Below are 18,440 nucleotides of genomic sequence, written 5' to 3' on the forward strand. Positions count from 1 at the left end.
TGGATGTCTGGTTTTACCTGATAGCAAAAAATACAGCATAGTTGCATGCAGAGACTAATTCAGGTGGGCAGGGTTTTAAGAATTTCAGATTAACTTCCTTAGTCAATTGAGAAAGGGGGGCGGGGGGGGAAAGCAACTAAAATTCCAGCTCCTTCAGATAATTTGCATTTTCCAAGCCATTCATTACATGCACACAACACTAGAATCACACTTTGCATAAATAAGTAGGCAGCAGGATCAAGGTACTGAGCCATTTTGTAGGCTAGTGATTGGCAGGGTGGCTGCAGATGCAGTCTCATTCCTCTTGCCTTTAGTCTAAGTTTCCTCAGGATGGCAGAGAGGTCTTCAAAACAGAAAAAAAAAAAAAAAAAAAACAAAACAAAAAAACCATTTGCATAGGTCTATGACGACCCAATATTAACACCAAACTTCTGGAAATTGCCAATCATTGATAGTGAATTTTTAAAAAATTACAAGAAGAATCTGCATGTAAATGAGAGACAGCAGACATACAGACAGTATGTACACAGTGTGCCCTTAATGCCCTGCAGGATGCATAGAATGAACAGAGTCTGGTTCTGAATGGGATATATAGCAATTCTGAAATGGCAGTCACAAGCTCTTATATTTGAATTTTAAAATATTATATATGTACCAACAGATCAAACAAGGGGAAGAGAAAGAATACTACCTCTGAAATAAAGCTCAATCATATTTTCAATGCATTCATATAGCATCATTTATTAATTCCTAATGTTGCTGTCAAAACCAGATCAATTGAAGTAAGACCATTTAAAACATGCAAGCCATTTCTCAGATTGAATAATTTGTGAATCTCTCCTGGTCAATACAAATATACTGAACCATCCAGAAATATTAATGAAACTGGATGAACATAGGTGTGGCCCATCTGTAAAACCTTGTACTAGGCTGTCGGGAGAAGGTTAGTGTTGAACTACATCAGTGTTGTCTCTACCATGGATTCAGCAGCTGAAAACATTAAAGCAGCACAACATTAAATATCACATGATGATTCATTCAGCCATGAATAAATTGCATGTATATGTTCATGTTGATATGAAGGCACAAATCACATGTTTTTGAAATGCCTGCATGACCCTTCCTGCTGAAGTACCCAAATTCCCACTTTAGTTAATATGCTGGTCTCCTTTCCTGTGAAATACAGAAAATACAGTTATTTTGTAGATAAGAAGAAGGACAATGTTGGACAAGGTCCAATATAGACTAGGTCCCAAACATGTTTAGGAACCTAACTGCTGTTGAGATTATGACCATTGAAAATTTTAGAGAAGGTTGATAAAATAGCTTCAGGGATAGAATAAAGCTAAATTGAACAACCAAAACATCTTTGATGATGCCCCAGACTTTGACCAGTCACAGGAATTTTGTATTTAAAGGAATTTAATGAGGGTCTTGATTTTGAGGTCACAAGCTTCTTCCTAAATTGTCTAGTCATTATTAACTGTATTGTTAGCAAGTGATAAACTGGAATGGAATAAGTAAAGAAGTGACACATAAGTTTATTTCCCTTCTGCTACTACACCCTTCTTCAGTCTTAGAATCGTAGAATGGTTTGGGTTGGAAGGGACCTTAAAAATCATCAGGTTCCAAACCCCCTGCCATGGGCAGGGACACCTTTGGCTAGACCAGGTTGCTCAGAGCCCCATCCAGCCTGGCCTTGAAATAATAATTATAACTGCTTGTGGAATACCTGTTAGAGTGACCTCTTTTATCAGCTGCTCTCTGAAATGCTGTTCAGGCCTGGCTTCACCAAGCTGCAGAAGATTTCCTGGAAGGCTCTTATTTACTCCACAGTAAAAGCCTGAAGCAAGCAGAGACATTTGAGTCTGCTGAACATATGTCAAGTACTGTCAAGCCCAGAAACTTCCTGGAAATCTTCACAGTGCTTTTCAGGGGGAACATCCAGCTCATACTGCCTGCAAACCCTGAACTTTCCTGGCATTTAACATGTGATGGTCACTCTGCTCTACAGGGCAGCAATTCTGCCTAGAAAGCCCAGTAGTCCCAGTGCAGGAGCAGTCATTAAAGCAGCTTTCAATTCCTGAAAGCCTTTCCTGCAGTCAGGCTCAGCTCTCTCTTAGAAAGGGGCTCAGGATTGGACAGACAGCCTCTTTGCCTTTCTGGACTGAACTCCATTGTCCTTGTGAAACAGTAAATATCCTGAAGCACAAGTCCAGTTCTGAGGTGAAGCCTTTCCACATGATGTTCCCCAAGCAGCCCCAGTGCTGAGCTGCACCAGTCCCTCAGCTGCAGGACAAACTCGCCCAGCTCATTGTGCCACAGAAGCCCGCAACCGCACTTGACACTGGGGATGTAGCCTGGACTGCAGCCAGAGCAGCACCTTTTGAGTGGTTTCCCATCCCTTCTCTTCTAATGCTAACACCATCAGGTCTCTAGGCACATGCATACATTCCTTCCACTAATCAGGATTATTCCACAAATCAAAAAATAAAAAAAAAAAAAACAAACCAGCATAGGGTGGATGGTCCATTGCATTCCTTTAACAAAACAGCATTATTTGCAAAATGGTATTTGTAATTTGCAGTCACATTAACTGGTCACTTTTCACAACCATTGAGTTTATGTATTGACTGCCAATGATTACAATATTCAACAAGCTGTTTTCATGTCAGGGGGTCACCCTTCCCAAATCCCCAACCTTTTCCAGTTCCTTAGGACACAATCCAAAGGGGAATCCTTTGTGATCCCTTCTTGTGGGAGCTATGAACATAGCCCCACTCCCATATTTACCGTCTTCGGAAAAAAACTTTTAACACCTTTAAAACCTTTTACAAACTTTATATAACTTCTTACAATCTTTTACAACTTTTTACAACCTTTCCCAAAACTCAAGCCAGTTTGGAAAACCTCTGAGCCTCACACTGCAAACTTTCTATTAGTGCAACTTATGGGCAGGAAAAATACCTTCAAATAAAGTACCTTAAGTATTCATTAATGAATACTTAATTGAATGAATGAAAAATATGAAAAAAGAATGAAAAAATGAAAAAAGAATGTTGTATTCTTTTTCCCAGAACGGGCAGAGTGGTCTACTCACCAGACCAGGAAATAGGAAGATCTCCCTGAAAACATTCTGGTGTGCACTGGAGTGCTGATGATTCCTCTGGTCCACTGAGTTGGCACCTCTTTGTCCCATCTGAGGTACCGGAAACTGCCACCAAAAGCTGGGAAATAAACTCTTTAACCAGTTTGTTAGGGTAGAAAGTCAACATAACTTTATTCAGTGTTAGGGTACATGGGGATAGCTCCACAAAACATGCCAGTTATTAAAACCTTTAACTATTCATATATTTGAGCAAAGAAATAAGTGTTCATTGGCTTACAAGCTACATAGTTCTCTTCATTAAAGAGTATTCTATCACCTATTGTTATTTATTTATTGCTTCTAATGCAAATTAATCCACATTTTTAGTATTTTTATTATTTATTTCTTTTTCCCAGATAGAGAGAATCTCAGTAATTTTCTTTGTTAGTTTCTCCTTCATCTCCAGTTTCTGTGTCTTTGGTTACAAATTCTGCTTTCTTTGTGTCCAGGTCTCAACAACAAATTTCTCTCTCTGGTCGAAGAGCACTGAAACACATCAGTCCCTAAATTTGCAATTTGTTTTTCTAACACATGGGCATCACCCATAGCTTGCCTATCATCTGTTACCCAATTCATGGATTAAATCTTCTTAAAGCAATTTCCCTCCCCACACTGCTGCACAGGCTCCTTTTAAAAGAAATATTAACTCGTTTGGTAATAGTGCCACCCTTAGATTCCCCTAAAAGATGGAGTACTTGAGAAAAACCGGTTTTCAGAGACATCCCACTGGCCCCACTGTTGCTGTTGCTCCTTCATTTTCACAGGAACAATGCTGCCCCTCCCCAGTAAGCCACTCCCAATCACTGGCTAGAACAAATGGATCTCAAACTCTGCTTTGCAAGTCTGGCTGTTGTTCTTTACTGCTGCTTTTGATCATGCAGCAATTGTGATTGTGTTCCTTAATCTCCTCATTACATCATTTGTATAGCTTTAAGCAGCTTTAGCTGAAACTGGGCCATACAAGGAGTATGGTAAGAAAGAGCAGCCTTTTTTGTAAAAAAAAATTAAGAAATTGTAGAAAATAGAGCAGCAAGACAGCAGCCCAGCATGGACAACACAGAGTGCTTTCCTAGAGGAAAGAAAAACATTTAGACAATTAGGCATTGTTTACTTTGAGTGAGTAACCCTGTGCCCTCATCCAAGACCAATGTGCCCATACTGGCTCTGAAGGTGCTACAGATCCAGTGCCAAGAGAAACTGGTGACCAGTCACGAGGGACACTGCAGAGACACCAGGCAAGGACTGTGCCCTGGGAGGCAGCAAGCAAATCAGAAGCATGAGTCCCTTCAGGTATGCCATCTGTGGTTTAATCACCATTCAGACCACAAAGCACAAATTTCCTGACAAAAGAGACTTTGAAATGGAGAGTCCACACTTAGGATTAAAAAAAAAAAAAAAAAAAAAAAAAAAAAGTCTGTAGAGGCAGAAATTACCCAAGGGGAGGTAATAATGAAAGAAACATGCAAGGGAGTTCAGAGTTATGAGCAGGACTGTATAGTACAGCACAGGCTGCAAACCCTGCCCCCAGGTTCTATGCAAATATTTCTGTCTCCTGCTCCTATGGCTGCAGCATTGGCAACGCTTGGGAAATCCCTCGTAGAATGTACCACATGACTTGCAGACACTGCAGTACAGTACGTGCTTAGAGCTATTCTGACACTCTAGGTTAAGAAAAAATATATTGTTTTGACAGTCCTTGAAGGAGCACTTTGTGCTGGCAGTCCAGGGTAGGAAAATTAGCCAACACCATTTCCAGTTCTTTCCTCTGGCAAATGAATCCAGAACATGGGGTTTGTCACATGCCCATGGGCTGACATTCTAACAACACTAAGTCAGATGTTTAGGGGTTTGTCACATGCCCATGGGCTGACATTCTAACAACACTAAGTCAGATGTTTAGGGGTTTGTCAGTGCTTCTGCATGTATCATCTTCCTGCCTGTTTTGCCAGTGACGTTGTTGTTATTATTGAAGCTGAAGGAGAGAGCTGGGAATTTGGTGCCTGACAAAGTGGGGAAGCAGGAGGAGCAAGTCTTGGGGCTGCACATCCAGGGCCACACCATCAGGGCAGGGAGAGACTTCAGTCAGGGCAGTTGCTGAGGAGAAGTCACCGAGCAATCTGCTCACAGGGCCACGTCTTTGCATCAGAACAGGAAAAAAACCTGGCACTTCTCTCTGATTTGTCATGAGAAGTTAAAACCAGGTGTTACCTTAGCTGCCTTGGGAGCAGTCCAGGGGATAAAACCAGCAATTCACAAGATAAAAGGAGTTTGAGATCAGTCTGTTTAAATTGCCAGAATATGTTGGTGGCTTAGGTGAAACAGACTAGAAAACTTCCTCTCTTTTGTGCTTGAGGAAGAGGCATCACTGCAGACTTTCAGTACAACTCGGTAACTGCTGTGCTGCAGGCAGTTAGGAAGTAAGGAGGCCAAACACAGACTTTACATAAAAGTTAAATGCCATGAAACCAGAATTTTCCTTAGGTCTAAACCCTGGGGTTGCTTCAATCCAAGCAATTTGCTATGGAACTGCAAAAAAATAATGCCTTCCTTCTGACTCATCCCTCTGAGTTCCTCTGACCTGGCAACCATGGGAGAATGTTTACATGTCCTAGGACAGACAGAAACATGTTGATGGTGCTTCCTGTACAAACCTGATGCACATGAACTAGAGAAGGCTGGGACATGCTGGCTGGTGACATTCCCACTGTGGACTGCTTGATCCTTAGGAGACTTGGGCATGCACCTGCTGGAACTGAGCATTAGCAGGAGGTCACACCACCCCATACTAAATAAAAGTATTTGGTATAAAAAAGTACCAGTAATATAAGATTAGAAAGTAAAGGACCTGCCAGAATTTTTGCAGACACACTTTGGCCATCCAAAAGTAGGTGTCAAGATTCAGGTGAGAAAAATCACACCCCAACACACCTTTTCCTACCCCTGTACATCCTCAGTCAAGACCCAGGGTTGAATTAGGAAATCTGTGTCTTTTTACCTCTGCCTTTGGTGTGGCCACAGAGAATCACCTTATTCATCTGGCTGTTCCACTCATATTCTGCTACAGCTAAAACACCTGCACAGATAAGAGATCAGCCTTGGCAAAATTGTGTTTCCTTTAGGTAAAGTATGCAAAGAAAAAATAATTTAACACAATCCAACTCATTGTCCCTAGGGTAGCAGCAATTGATTTTTGTCCTGATTTGAGCATGCTGAGCCATTCATTAATACCTGCTCTTCTGCTGATCAGTGAATAATTGTGAGTTGATCTACTCCTAGGCGAAAAAACCCCAGATATTGTAAGTGCCAGCTGAGTAACTGGGCCGAAATTAGCTCGCTGTTTTGGCTTGTTTGCAGACCTTTAGCTGTCTGCTGTTTGCAACACGCATCTGGTGTGACCCATCACATGGCACGCTTTCTGCCACCGAGGTGCTACAAAGAAGGCAACGAGCCAGATCCAGCAGCCCCGGGGCCGGCCCGAGAACGAGCCATTATTTTTGTGTGTGCGCATTCCATCTCGCAGCACAGAGAGCGCAGGCGACGTTCACTTGGGCAAGCGGGGTCATCCAGCTCTCACCCGGGGAGCCCCGAGCCGTGTGCCCCACTGCGGCTGGGGCCGTGTTCAAAGCCCTGAGCCACGCTGCGGAGGGCAGGCGGCGCTTTGCTGCCTTTGAGATTAAAAAAAGAAAAAAGTTTTTACATGTTTTGGTTGTTTGTTTGTTTACGTACTGCCGCAATAAATCAGTGCAAGAACAGGACGCGCCCTTCCCTGTCCCCCACCTCTCCCCGTGACGTCACGGCTCGGCTCGGCGGCGAGGGCCCCTCCGCGTGACGTCACCCCGCCGTGGGGTCGGGGCGGCGCCTGGCCGTGACGTCACAGTGGCGCTGTGGCGGGGCGGCTCCCCGTGAGGCGGGAGCGGCCGGAGCGCGGCGGGGCCGGGCGGAGTTCTTTGCGCAGCGCCGGCCGGGGCGGAGGCAGCCGCAGCAGCAGCCGCCAGCGGAGGGACAGCCCGGCGCCATGAAGTTCCAGTACAAGGAAGACCACCCGTTCGAGTACAGGAAAAAAGAAGGGGAAAAGATCCGGAAGAAATACCCCGACAGAGTCCCCGTGAGTGCGCGCTGCCGGAGCAGCCATGGCTGCGGGCCCGGGCTCGGCCGCCTTTGTGTTCCGTGCTGGCCGTCGGCTGCTGCTCGCCTTATTTTGAAGGCGAAAGAAATGAGTTTAGTACAGATGATCGTGATCTCGCTGCTCTGATTCAAATCCCCGGCTGCTTTTCTCCTTAGTGCGAAGCTGGGGCTATTTATGATGCGCGAAGGGCCGCAGTGTGGGTGGGAGGTGGAATACACCTTTTTCCCTGGGATCCGCAGTGACTCCACAGTGGGAACGCTGCTGATCTTTTTCTGGCACGCGTGGGAGTGAGTGGGGAACGAGCTGCGAGCTCACCCGTGTTTCTGTGAAACTGGAGATCAGTGAGTGCGTTAACCGGGTACTCTTCATACTAAACACGATCTGCATCCGGGTCATCTCATACGTCCCTGTTATTTTTATTTTACTTCAGTATGGCTTGTCTTTTCAATATAGCCTTGCTCTTTTCCTTTGCATGAGCAAAAAAATGATACTTCTCAGTCCTTTTGCCCTCCTGTTTAATCATCCTGTGGAGAAAATGTCACTTGGAATGCAAGGTCATTAGCTAAATTTTGCTTCCTCATTCTTAGGCCCCTTTGGAGTGCCTGCGGGAAAATTCTGGCTTCATATTTCCAAATAATTATTGGGACAAAAAAAAATTACAAATCTAATTAAGTGTAGAGTGTTTTTACCTTTTTAATAAACATTTTGCAAGTATTCTTTTTTTCCATCCCACTGGAGAGGTCTGCCCTAGATTTACTGCACATGTGTACTGCATTCAAAAAAACTGTGACCTCCCTGAAAAACTAATGACAAAGGGGGAACAGTTACATGCCATGTTTTCCCTGCAGGCTAACAGCATTTTTTATCTTGGGAGTGACCCTCAAATGGACTTGAAAAAGTTTTTGGAAGTCAGTATTTGGGTGCCTTTGTTCTCTCTGTTTTTCGGAGGCCTGGTATAGCATAGGTTGAGCATGCAGTAGGGCAGCTTGAAGTGAGTGGGGTTGGGGTTTATGATGAGGGCTCTGTAGGTTTGGTGAGAGACAAGGTGTAAATTGAGCATTAACATGGCAGACTGCACAGCAGGCCATGACAAATGTGTCAGGAAGAACCCTGTGGGGAGCCCAGGATGAGGCCCAGTCTGGCAGGAGGTAAAGGAGGTCAAGATAGGGGGCGGTATCAGCAGAACTTTTTAAAGAAAACCAGGACCAGAATAACAAGGTGTGCTGGAGTTAAGGATAATTGGAAATTATGCACGGCAAGGCCCAGATGTGAATTATTAGGGATGGTCTCTTGAATGCAGCACTCTGTTCTTCACATCACTTCTGTGTCTGCCCTTCCTGACGGCAGGATCCTTGAAGATGTCATCCTTTTGGCTGCCTACACTGCAGTGCCGTGATACATCTCAGCATTTTGATGAGATTTCTGCCCTGCGTTATCACAGTGCATTATCACTTAACAAGGCAAACGTAGATAGTCTGTATTCTACCCTTAGGGTTTTCCTTGTAGGTTTTTTTATGTATGGGAAGGGTTTAGTGATTCAGAAGAGATAACATGCATTATCCAGCAAACTGACTACAGTTGCCAGTCAGATTAGCAGAGCACCTCCATTCCTTCCGTGCATCTTTGCAGGAGGGAGATGTCTCTTAAGACTTCTTAAATCTTTCCTAGGGGCTTAGAAGCCCCAACAGTCACCTCATTCTTACAGGCATGACTTCTTTTCCTTTATTATCTAATGACCAATCTACAATCCCCCTCCTTCCCCCCCACCTCCAGTTAGGGTAGTAACAGCAAGCAGTTTGGCTTGTGAGTAGTTTTTTAAATTGGAGGCAAGAACTAAAGGTTTCTCCTCACTGCAGTTCATTGTGTTAGCTACTGCTTTGTTTGGCTGTGCTGGTAAAAAAAGTGAGAAATGCTGTTGCTGTTCAGTGAGATTGTGGTACTGTCCTCTCACAGCATTTACCAACTGCATCTTGTACAGAAATGCATGTCCTACCTCAGACTGCCTGAAGGAGCTTGAATGCCTTGTGCTGACTTAGGTACTTGAAAATCTTGAAGTAGCTGAGGCAACCGTGTTTCTATTTTAAAATCAAACCTGGAAATTTCAGGGGATTTGGCTGTGCTGGCCACATTCAAATGGAACACAGGGAAAAGATGTCCTAGTTGGTACTTCCGTGTGTGAGATATTTTGCAGACACTCACTTGGCTCTAGAAGGATTCAGGTTAGCACAGCACCATGTCCAGGCTAAAATACACCAATCTCATGATAACATTTTGTTCTGGTGTGGTGTCTCACTGGTGGGGCAACATCGTTTTGCTTCCAAAGAAGGCTTAGTCCACAGCAGTCCAATCTTTTCTCTTACACAACAGCTGTTTTTGCTGATTTGGGTTGCCAAAGAGCTATGGGAGCATGGAGCCCTTAGAAATTAGTCCCACAGTGTTTCAGGTGGATTATTTACAATTATGGGGTCTAAGGAAATTTAAAAGTTTAGGAAGTTCAGAAAATCCAGCTTTTGATTTAGTTTAGGTGGTCAGAATGGCTTCTGCAGAACAGCAAGCCATATAGATTGAAATGTGATGTATCTTTTACCAGTTCAAAAATACACATCATAAAAAAAAAAAGCCTGCAGGTTTTTTCTGCACAAACACAGTAGTTCCCAAGGTTTCAATGGAAAAGGATATCAGGTCACTTTGGAATAATTCCTGCTTCTGAGGTAAATATTTTGCCTAGCTCTGCTAACAAAAAAATCTTTTAGCAAAAGTCCTCTTGGTTTGTTTGATCTTAAAGCTGCTGAGCTTTGTATTTTTCTGTGTTAGAATATAAGGAAATTAGTATTTTGTGTCAAGAGGTCTCAGTGGGTTATCATTATTTTATGTTAACTTGATTAAGGAAATGTCCATAGCTATGTGAAATATGGATAACAAAGGATATGAATTTCAGAGTAGATGATGACTCCTGAAGAACTGGAGATTTAAAAAAAAAATCCCCAATGAGCTGTAGTTTCTCTTTAATTCTTTGCTTCATTCTAGAGCACTTGGTGTTGGTGAAAGTATAAATTAGAATGTGGGACTACTGGAAGCAGAGCTGATTTTGTGCAAGGCAGTTTGGAACTGTAACCTGGAAACAGTTTGACTTACTTGTGTTCATGTATTGGCCTCCTGACAGCTTCTTCACACAAAATTAACCTGAATTGGGAACATCAAGGTCTCCTAATTAATTTTTTTTCTCAGCCATTATGGTTTATTTTTATGTCTGTTCTGGACTCTTTTTTTCACTCACCGTGCTTGCTTCTGCAGGCCTGGGCTCCCAGCACAGCTATTAGGAGTGATTTTGAGTTGTCTTCTGTTCTTCTTCTTTAAGTCATCTCACCTGTGTGTTCTTTAATGTTGTGTATTTGCTAGAGATTAAATACCTAAAGGCACCATCAAAGGGCAATATCCTTATCCACTGATGCTTTTCAGACCATTTTGGTGTGTGATACTCATCATCTGTTTCTTGCTCTCTCTCTCTCTCTCTTTCAAGGTAATTGTGGAAAAAGCACCCAAAGCCAGAGTACCTGACTTAGACAAAAGAAAGTATCTCGTGCCTTCTGACCTCACAGGTAACAATGTCTACCTCCTTTCTTCCTGATTTTCAGTGAGAGGGTCTCAGAAGTGCTTTTTACTCTGTGATCAGCACAAAGAAAATATCCAGACAGGCTCAACATCTCGTTTATCTGCTGTCCTTCTTATATTTATACCTTATAGTCTGGATTACAACATGCAGAATTCTCTGAGATCTTTTGAGGTATCTCACTGGCTTAGCTAGTGTGTCACAGCTGAGTTCTAATCATGACAACAGTGACTAAATTGTGTATCACAGGCAGTGTCATCACCAGTCAATGATGACCTAGCTGTAGAGTTGCCAGAGGCTGCACTCTTGTTGCAGGAAGAGAGAGGTTCTTGTAATAGTCCTATCCTTTTTCCACCCCTGTGGCTGCAGTCATAGCTGCAGAGTTCATTTTCTGAATGGTCATGGTGATCTTGAGTGTGATTACATCTGTTTTTATTTAAGAACATGAATGAGTTAAAGGAACAGAATTTCTTTTTCTTGCAGTATTTAATGGATTGTGAAAAACTTTCTTGTGGAACGTAGTTCAAGTAAATAATAAGGAATTTTTTTTCAGGAGTGGTATAACCATTTACACCAAGGCTGAATTGTCAAAGGTGTCTTTGATCTGTAGTATTTAAAGGTTAAGCTAGTTAAAGGTCTTCCCACCAATCCCCTCAGTAGAGCATTTCATACCATAGTAGGTGGAGTATGGATTTAGAGGGGACATGGTAAGAGGTGTGTACCTGAGAAACTGCCAGCTCTGAGTGGATTGGCTGCTCATGTAGTTACAGTCATGAAGTCACTGCTTTCTTCTATTGATTTTTTTTCCTGCATTGTTCATTTTCCCCTACTTTTTATATACAGCATGTGACTTCCACCACCAAAAGAAAATAGCCATGGTTAGGGTTAAAATACAAAAATAAACAGCAACAACAAAAAACAAACAAACAAAAAAAACCCCTTCAACATTCCTTCTGCATCTTAAGGCATTCTTTGTTCCTCTTCAGTTGGTCAATTCTACTTCTTAATCCGAAAGCGGATCCACCTGAGGCCGGAAGATGCTTTGTTCTTCTTCGTCAATAACACCATCCCTCCCACCAGTGCTACCATGGGCCAGCTGTATGAGGTAAGCTTGGCCCTTTTCTCTTGCCTCTTGTTGGCAAGAGCAATGTCCAGACGTGACAGTGGTTTCAACTTGGTCACAGATGCCTGAACAAAGGCACCCTCTTGCCCTGGGCTGTATCCCATCACCTGGTCAGGGGAGTTCCATCCCCCAGTTAGGAGCTTGTGGAGCCTTATCAATTCAACTGGTTGTTTTCTAGTTGAAAGGGTTGTGGCAAATACTTGCCCCAGCAGTAATATACTGCTCCTGCTACTTTAACAAAGTATTGAAAAAAACACTTCCTTTTGAGAGGAAGGATTGGGGCTGGGGAGGGTGGAGGACAGGTTTTGCTGTGTATACAAAAGAGATTTCCTTTTAGCCTGTAAAAGTAAGTAAAAAGCCAGTAAAAGGGCCAGTATCACTGGGCTTCCGTCTGTCTATAAATACTTTCTTAGGGAACACTTATTCTTTGTCTAGAATTACTTTTTCGTCGCTTGTGCTGTATAAGCGAGGATTATGTAGGATGCTGCGAGCATTGCTGCCCTCTATTTCTACTCAGCAGTGTTATTTGTCAACATTAAAGGCATATTGGATGCCCATATTTCTCAAATCTGTAGCCATTATCTCATGGATGGTTTGCAGCCTGGATTGATTTCTCCTTCTGCTGGGTGTTGTAATAAAAGAGCTCTGGCGTGGTGCTGTGAGCCTTGTTTGGCCTGTCATTTTTTGACAATAAATACACAGACAGTGTACTGATGAAGACAATAAAAGATAACACAGGCAGAGTGCTTTCCAAATCTGAACACGTTGAAGGAAAGTGTCTGACTGTCCAGAGCTGAGGTCAGATCTCTGTTGCTGGCACTCTGTAGAATTTTTGTGTCAGTGTAATCACTTAATCACATCTCAGCTCTACTGCCCATATGTAAAACAGGGCTTAGAAATACAGCCACTTGTCAAAGTGTTCTGAAAAATTAAAAATACCATCTAGAGGTGATTTTTGACTTGTTAAATCCTTCCAAGTCTCTCTCTCGATCTTAAGACCATACCACAGCTGAGATACTGGTGAACAGTCAGAACTGTTTCTGTTGCATGCTTGCAACACAGCCTGGCTGTGGCTCTTCAAGTAAATTCCCCGTGTACAGAAATGTGTCCTGTCTGTGTGTAGAAGCAGAGCTGTGGCCAGAGTTCTCTTTGGTCTTGGGAAGCGAAGCCATCGATGTAAACAAACAGGTACAGTGAAAGAGACATTACCTGCTCATGTTACAGTGATCTCTGGGTTGAGCTTTTTCACTTGCAGTGAGTTTCCAGCTTTGGCTCCTCACTTTGTCCCTTTGTCCCCTGGCAGGATAACCACGAGGAGGACTATTTTCTCTATGTGGCCTACAGCGATGAGAGCGTCTATGGCAAGTGAGCAGCAGGCCCCCAGGCATGCAGGCTGGATGGACTGATGGAATGGATTGGTGGGGAGGGGGTTGCTGGAGAGGCAGGAGGAGGATGCATGAGAAGAGAAAAAGAGAACTGGAAGTGAACCACATGCACAATGTCATCAGCTTCCACACATTAATTATAACCATTATTTTTTAAATTGAGGGGAGTCATGGTAGGGGGACAGGGTGAACTTGAAGACTAATGAGAGGTTCCAACTGAGGGGTGGGGAAACTCCACTGTTCACAATTCTTCTCTTGCCACAGCTGGAAGTAGTTAGTGCTGGAGGCTGCTAGACAAGCCAGTGTAGTGAAGCTCCAGGAGAGTGACTGGGCAGGATGACCATTTTCATGTAACCCTTTCATTGGATGAGAAGGCATGCCATGTATTGTACACTGACCTTGTCCTGTCTTGTCCATGGCTCCCATTCAGTGAGCTGTGAAATACTTCACTCTGCCCACACAAGGCTGTTCTGTGCTGACAGTCCTCACTCCAGCTGCTACCTGTGAATTGTTCCAAGGGTATTGTGTTTCCCATCATTTCCATCAGCATTAGAAGGGCTGGTAGCTCTGTTCATCAGTATTAGAAGGACTTACTCTGAGGGCTGGGAACTCCTCAGCTGCGAGACATGAAGCTTGGGAAGAGGAAGGAAAAATCCTGCAATCTTTTTCCTTTGTTGCTTTAATTGCAACTGCTGGACAGAAAAATGACCCTTCTGTTCTTTTCAGTGTAGTCAACTGATAAACTCATAAGCACAGGGCTAGAAAGGACCTCAAGAGCCCACACCAGCTCTGAGACAGGACTGAGTATCCCAAACATGTCCACCATGGCTGCTCATCAAACTTGTTCTTACTGGATTTCACTGAGAAAGACCCTGGAGGCTGCTGAAGTTGTCTGTTCAGTTCCTAGCTAGCCTACAAGTGAGATTGCTTTTCCTGATACCTAACTTAAGTCACCCTTGCTGTGCATAAAGGCATCTAAATACTAGTGGTCTTGTTTTTGGTGAACACAGAAAATTATCTATCAGTGTTGTCCTTGTACCAGTCTTCTGCAGATTTGAAGATGGCAGAGTTCCTGTGGGTTTAGCCTTCCCTTCCATGTCTCATTCCTGTACAGCCCTTGAACCACATGCACAAGTGTAGGAAATCAGTCACTGCCACATGTGTTTTGCTGGCTTTTTGTGATTGGGTAATAGTGCCTCTCTATGCCACAAGAGAGGTTCTTTTAGACTTGAAGGGAGAAGGGAATAGATTATCTGTAGATTCTTTTCTTATTTTGTTTTAAGCCGGTGTTCTTAGCAGGGTGTCAGATGGGTGCTGTCCTGTGCAAGCCTTATGCTGTCATGCCAAAGCAGTTTCTTCCCAGTGGCACAAGCAGCAGAATTTGCCATTACTGCCATAACTATGATGAAGGAATAGGTCTTGGAGACTGAGCTGACTTTAAGGAAAATTCTGGGGTCTTATCTAAAAATCAGAGAAGTAGGCCGGAATTACTGTAAACATTCCTACATTTAAAAGAGGGACCAAGAGGGAGGAAAAGAGAAGAAGGGTGGGGAATACAGGTGAATTCCAAATTAAGTTGAGGGTGTTTGCTCAATTTACTTACCTCTAAAGTTAGATCACCGTTCCTTGTGTTCCTCAGGAATGAGAAATCAAGATGAGTGCTCCTCTCAGTGTGGGGAACAGGAAATCAAGTTTCAGCCTTCTCTGGCTGTTGTTACATGGAGGTGCATGAGGCAGGAGAGCTGATGGGAGTGTCAGGTGGGAGTTAGTGGCAGAACTGTGTGAAGGTCAAGGAGGGCAGTGTGGTGGGGCAGGAGAGTTGGTGCTAGCAGCCTGTATGAGGTGGGAAATACCAGAAGAATGGGAGAGAAGGGAGGAACCACAAAGGATGTAGACAGAGTAGTCAGAATGGGCAGACAGAAAATGAGGGAGCAGATGATGAAATGGTTGGCATAATATCCCCAGTATTACATGCTGAACTTCAGGTTCGCTGTTCCATCCTGTGTTCATCTGGAATAAATGTGTTTGGATGAGTTGTACCTACTGCCAACTTGGGTAACTTCAGTTTCTGCCTGCACTGCTCAGTCTTCTCTTTTAGACTCACTCTCCTTCAACTACCAAGCTTTCTTCACATCTTTTGGGTGCGAATCTGCATCAATCTCTTGGTTTAGGAAGCTCTGAATATTCTGAAGCAGAGAAACAGACCCAGGAGGCTTTCTAGGATAAAAGAGAAGACACAGGCAGATAGTGTGCATCTCTCTGCTGCTGTCCCACTTGTTCATGCGAAGCACATGGTTAACCACACTCAGGGGAGAAAGAGTTGGCATCTGGGGTGGTTGGCTTTGTGTTCAGTCCTCCCCTCCTGCTGTTGGGTTTAAATGACACGTGGGACTAATCACAACTGTTTGTTACGTGTAGAGTTTGCAATTTATTTTAGTTCTTTTACAGTTCTTTCAACTGAATTGTGGCATTTCTGATTTTGTGCTAGTATTGTACAAGGTAATGATGGTAATTTTTTTGTGTTGGTTAGCTGCAGGTTCTTGTAAAATAATGTCCAGACTAGAGCTTAATCAACTTCTCAATAAAGATGCATTTGAAAATCACGGATTGGTCCAAAATGGGTGACTACCACTTCTTCCCGATGTGGGCTTGTAAATAAAGAGGCAGAACTTTGCCAGAACATTTGCTGCTACTTTTTCCCACAGCCCCAGGTTTACTCTGTCCTGTCTACCAGGACAAGTCCCATCTCCTATTTTTGGTGGTATTTTCACATACACACCTAGCTGTGTCTCGCCATGCCACCAGTGGGACCTTTAATTAGACCTGGATGATGTAAGAAAATATTAAGATGTATAATGAATACACAGATGCATTTTCTGCCATTTTAATGCCTTGAACAGTGATGGGGCCTCGGGGGCATCACCAGCCCTGCCTGTCCCTGCCAGGCATCTTGGGCCACCTGTCCTGATGCCTGTGGCCCAGGACTGTTTGTATCTGTCCTGGTGCTGTTCCTGTCAGCCCTTCAGGACTGTGGCTACCTGTGCTGGCACAGCTGCAGCAGTGCTGGCCTGCAGCTGCCCTCAGCCCTGCCCAGCCATGAGCCCCCTGAGGCTCTGCCCTCAGCCCTGCCCAGCCATGAGCCCCCTCAGGCCCTGCCCTCAGCACTGCCTTTGCCAGTCCCTGGCAAAGGCCAGCGGGATTCCTGCCTTATCACCTATGGATGGGGATTGTCACCACTTCTGGCTCTGCCCCACTGCCTGTGGTGGGTGCAGTAGGACAAGTCCCATGTGCTGTACCAGCCATGTCTCTCATGGAGCCACTCATCTGTCCTGTGTCACCGCTGCCCAGGCTGAGGTGGAACTCGCCATGGGAAGAAGTGGGAGAGGCCCAGGGTGCCTGCCATGCCACAAGGCCCTCTAAAGGTAGGAGAGCAAAGATAAAGAAATTTGTGATTGCTCGAAAAGGAAGCCTGTAGTAGTGACAAATGAGGCTGCTTTTCCTTGTGGATATTTGTGCACTGAGGGGTAAGGAGTCCTGCTGGGAGCTGGCAAAACCAGCGGGTGCCATTTGTCCAGCACCATGACTCCAAGCCAGGCTCTGGCAGTGTGTGAAGAGGAAAGGGATGCATGCTGTCATCTGGGGAAGCAGTGACAGACATGCCACTTCCTGCCCCTGCCTCCCTCCTTCCATGTCACCTGTGGTTTGTGTGTGTCCCTCAGGCTGAGGGGGCAGGAATGGGCCATGGTGATGCTCCAGTCCTGTGCATTGAGTGAGGGAATTGTTTGGAGTGATAAAGTCAAGAATTACAACACTGAAATCCACCAGCATAAAACTTGCTATGCTCAATAGGACCTTCTCTTCCTGCTGCATAGAGAGGGGAGCCACTGTGAGAGCTCCTGTTGCTGCTACTGAGGGAGAGGCAGTAATTCATCCTGCATTGGAGCCTGCCCACAGCAGCAATTTCTGAGCTCATATCCACCACTGTAACCGAAACAAGCTGCCCCTGTATGGCAGAAGGGTGCTGTGACTACAGCCAGATAGACATAGAGGCAGCTAAAAGCATACACTATTAGCTGACATAATTTGAATTTCAGTTTCAAATACAGTAAAGATTTTTCTGTGTGGATTGTGGTATTGTCTGCTGGCTGAAGTAGAAAAGTGGTATAAAGTATATCTAAGTAGTCATCTCCCACTCCCCTTCTCACCCCTTTGCTAGGAAAATGGTATCACAGAGATGTTTGTACCTGCCATGCTGCTTTGCACGTTTGTATCAGTGCCATTGCTGAGAGGCACTAACACAAAATGTGCAGACAAATAAATACATTGCTGAATGTAATTTACTTGGTCCAAATGTGGAATATTAGCTTGTGCTCCAAGGCTGTTTTATTTATAACCTTTGTTCTGTGGGTTATAGAAATTGTATTAAAGCAAGTCCTGGGGGAAATTATGAGCTCATCTGGTTTAGAGAGGGTAAATAATTAATACTCTGCCTTGGTCATTATCACTGCACCTGTGATCATTTTTCCAGTCATCCTGATGCTTTCCTTTGAAGAAAATATTTTCCTGAAGCAAACACTACCCAGGTTAAGAGATCACTTATTTTGGAGCCTTACAACATCACTGTGAAGGACATATCTGGACTAATATAAAAAGTCCCACGTCATGCTAAACACTAATGTTTTCACTTCCATAAAACAGTCATGTCTGAGATGAAAGAAACACTGATTAAAACAGAAATAAGACTACCAGAGGGAGAAAGTCCAGCTCATTGTTGTCACTCAGTCTCAGATGATTGCTTCCCCAGGGTGAGGCACAGAGAGTGGCTGGAGAGCTCATTGCTGGCATGGCACTTGCAGGACTGACCTAAGCAGAGCACAGCTGACCACAAACAACAGCTGCCCCAGCACTTGTTTCCAATCTTTAGGAGGTGTTTGTGTTCCTGGAAGTTTGCAGGCATCCCAAAGCACAGCTCAGGCCTGGATATAGATGTGTTACAGGAATTAGTTAATATTCTACTGGAAAAGCTGGATCTTGCAGCACCTTTCTGT

General features: G+C 44.1%; 1 protein-coding gene across 1 annotated transcript; it reads left to right on the top strand.

Annotated features, from left to right (window-relative positions):
- Positions 1-7,046: 7,046 nt before the first annotated feature.
- Positions 7,047-15,995, top strand: GABARAPL1 (GABA type A receptor associated protein like 1). The gene is made up of 4 exons (XM_053978091.1): positions 7,047-7,253; positions 10,795-10,873; positions 11,871-11,989; positions 13,311-15,995. The coding sequence occupies exons 1-4, from the start codon at positions 7,164-7,166 to the stop codon at positions 13,374-13,376; spliced, it is 354 nt and encodes a 117-aa protein (XP_053834066.1). The 5' UTR covers positions 7,047-7,163; the 3' UTR covers positions 13,377-15,995.
- Positions 15,996-18,440: the final 2,445 nt, after the last annotated feature.

This window comes from Vidua macroura, chromosome 5 (assembly GCF_024509145.1).
Source record: "Vidua macroura isolate BioBank_ID:100142 chromosome 5, ASM2450914v1, whole genome shotgun sequence".
Classification (NCBI taxonomy): Eukaryota; Metazoa; Chordata; class Aves; order Passeriformes; family Viduidae; genus Vidua; species Vidua macroura.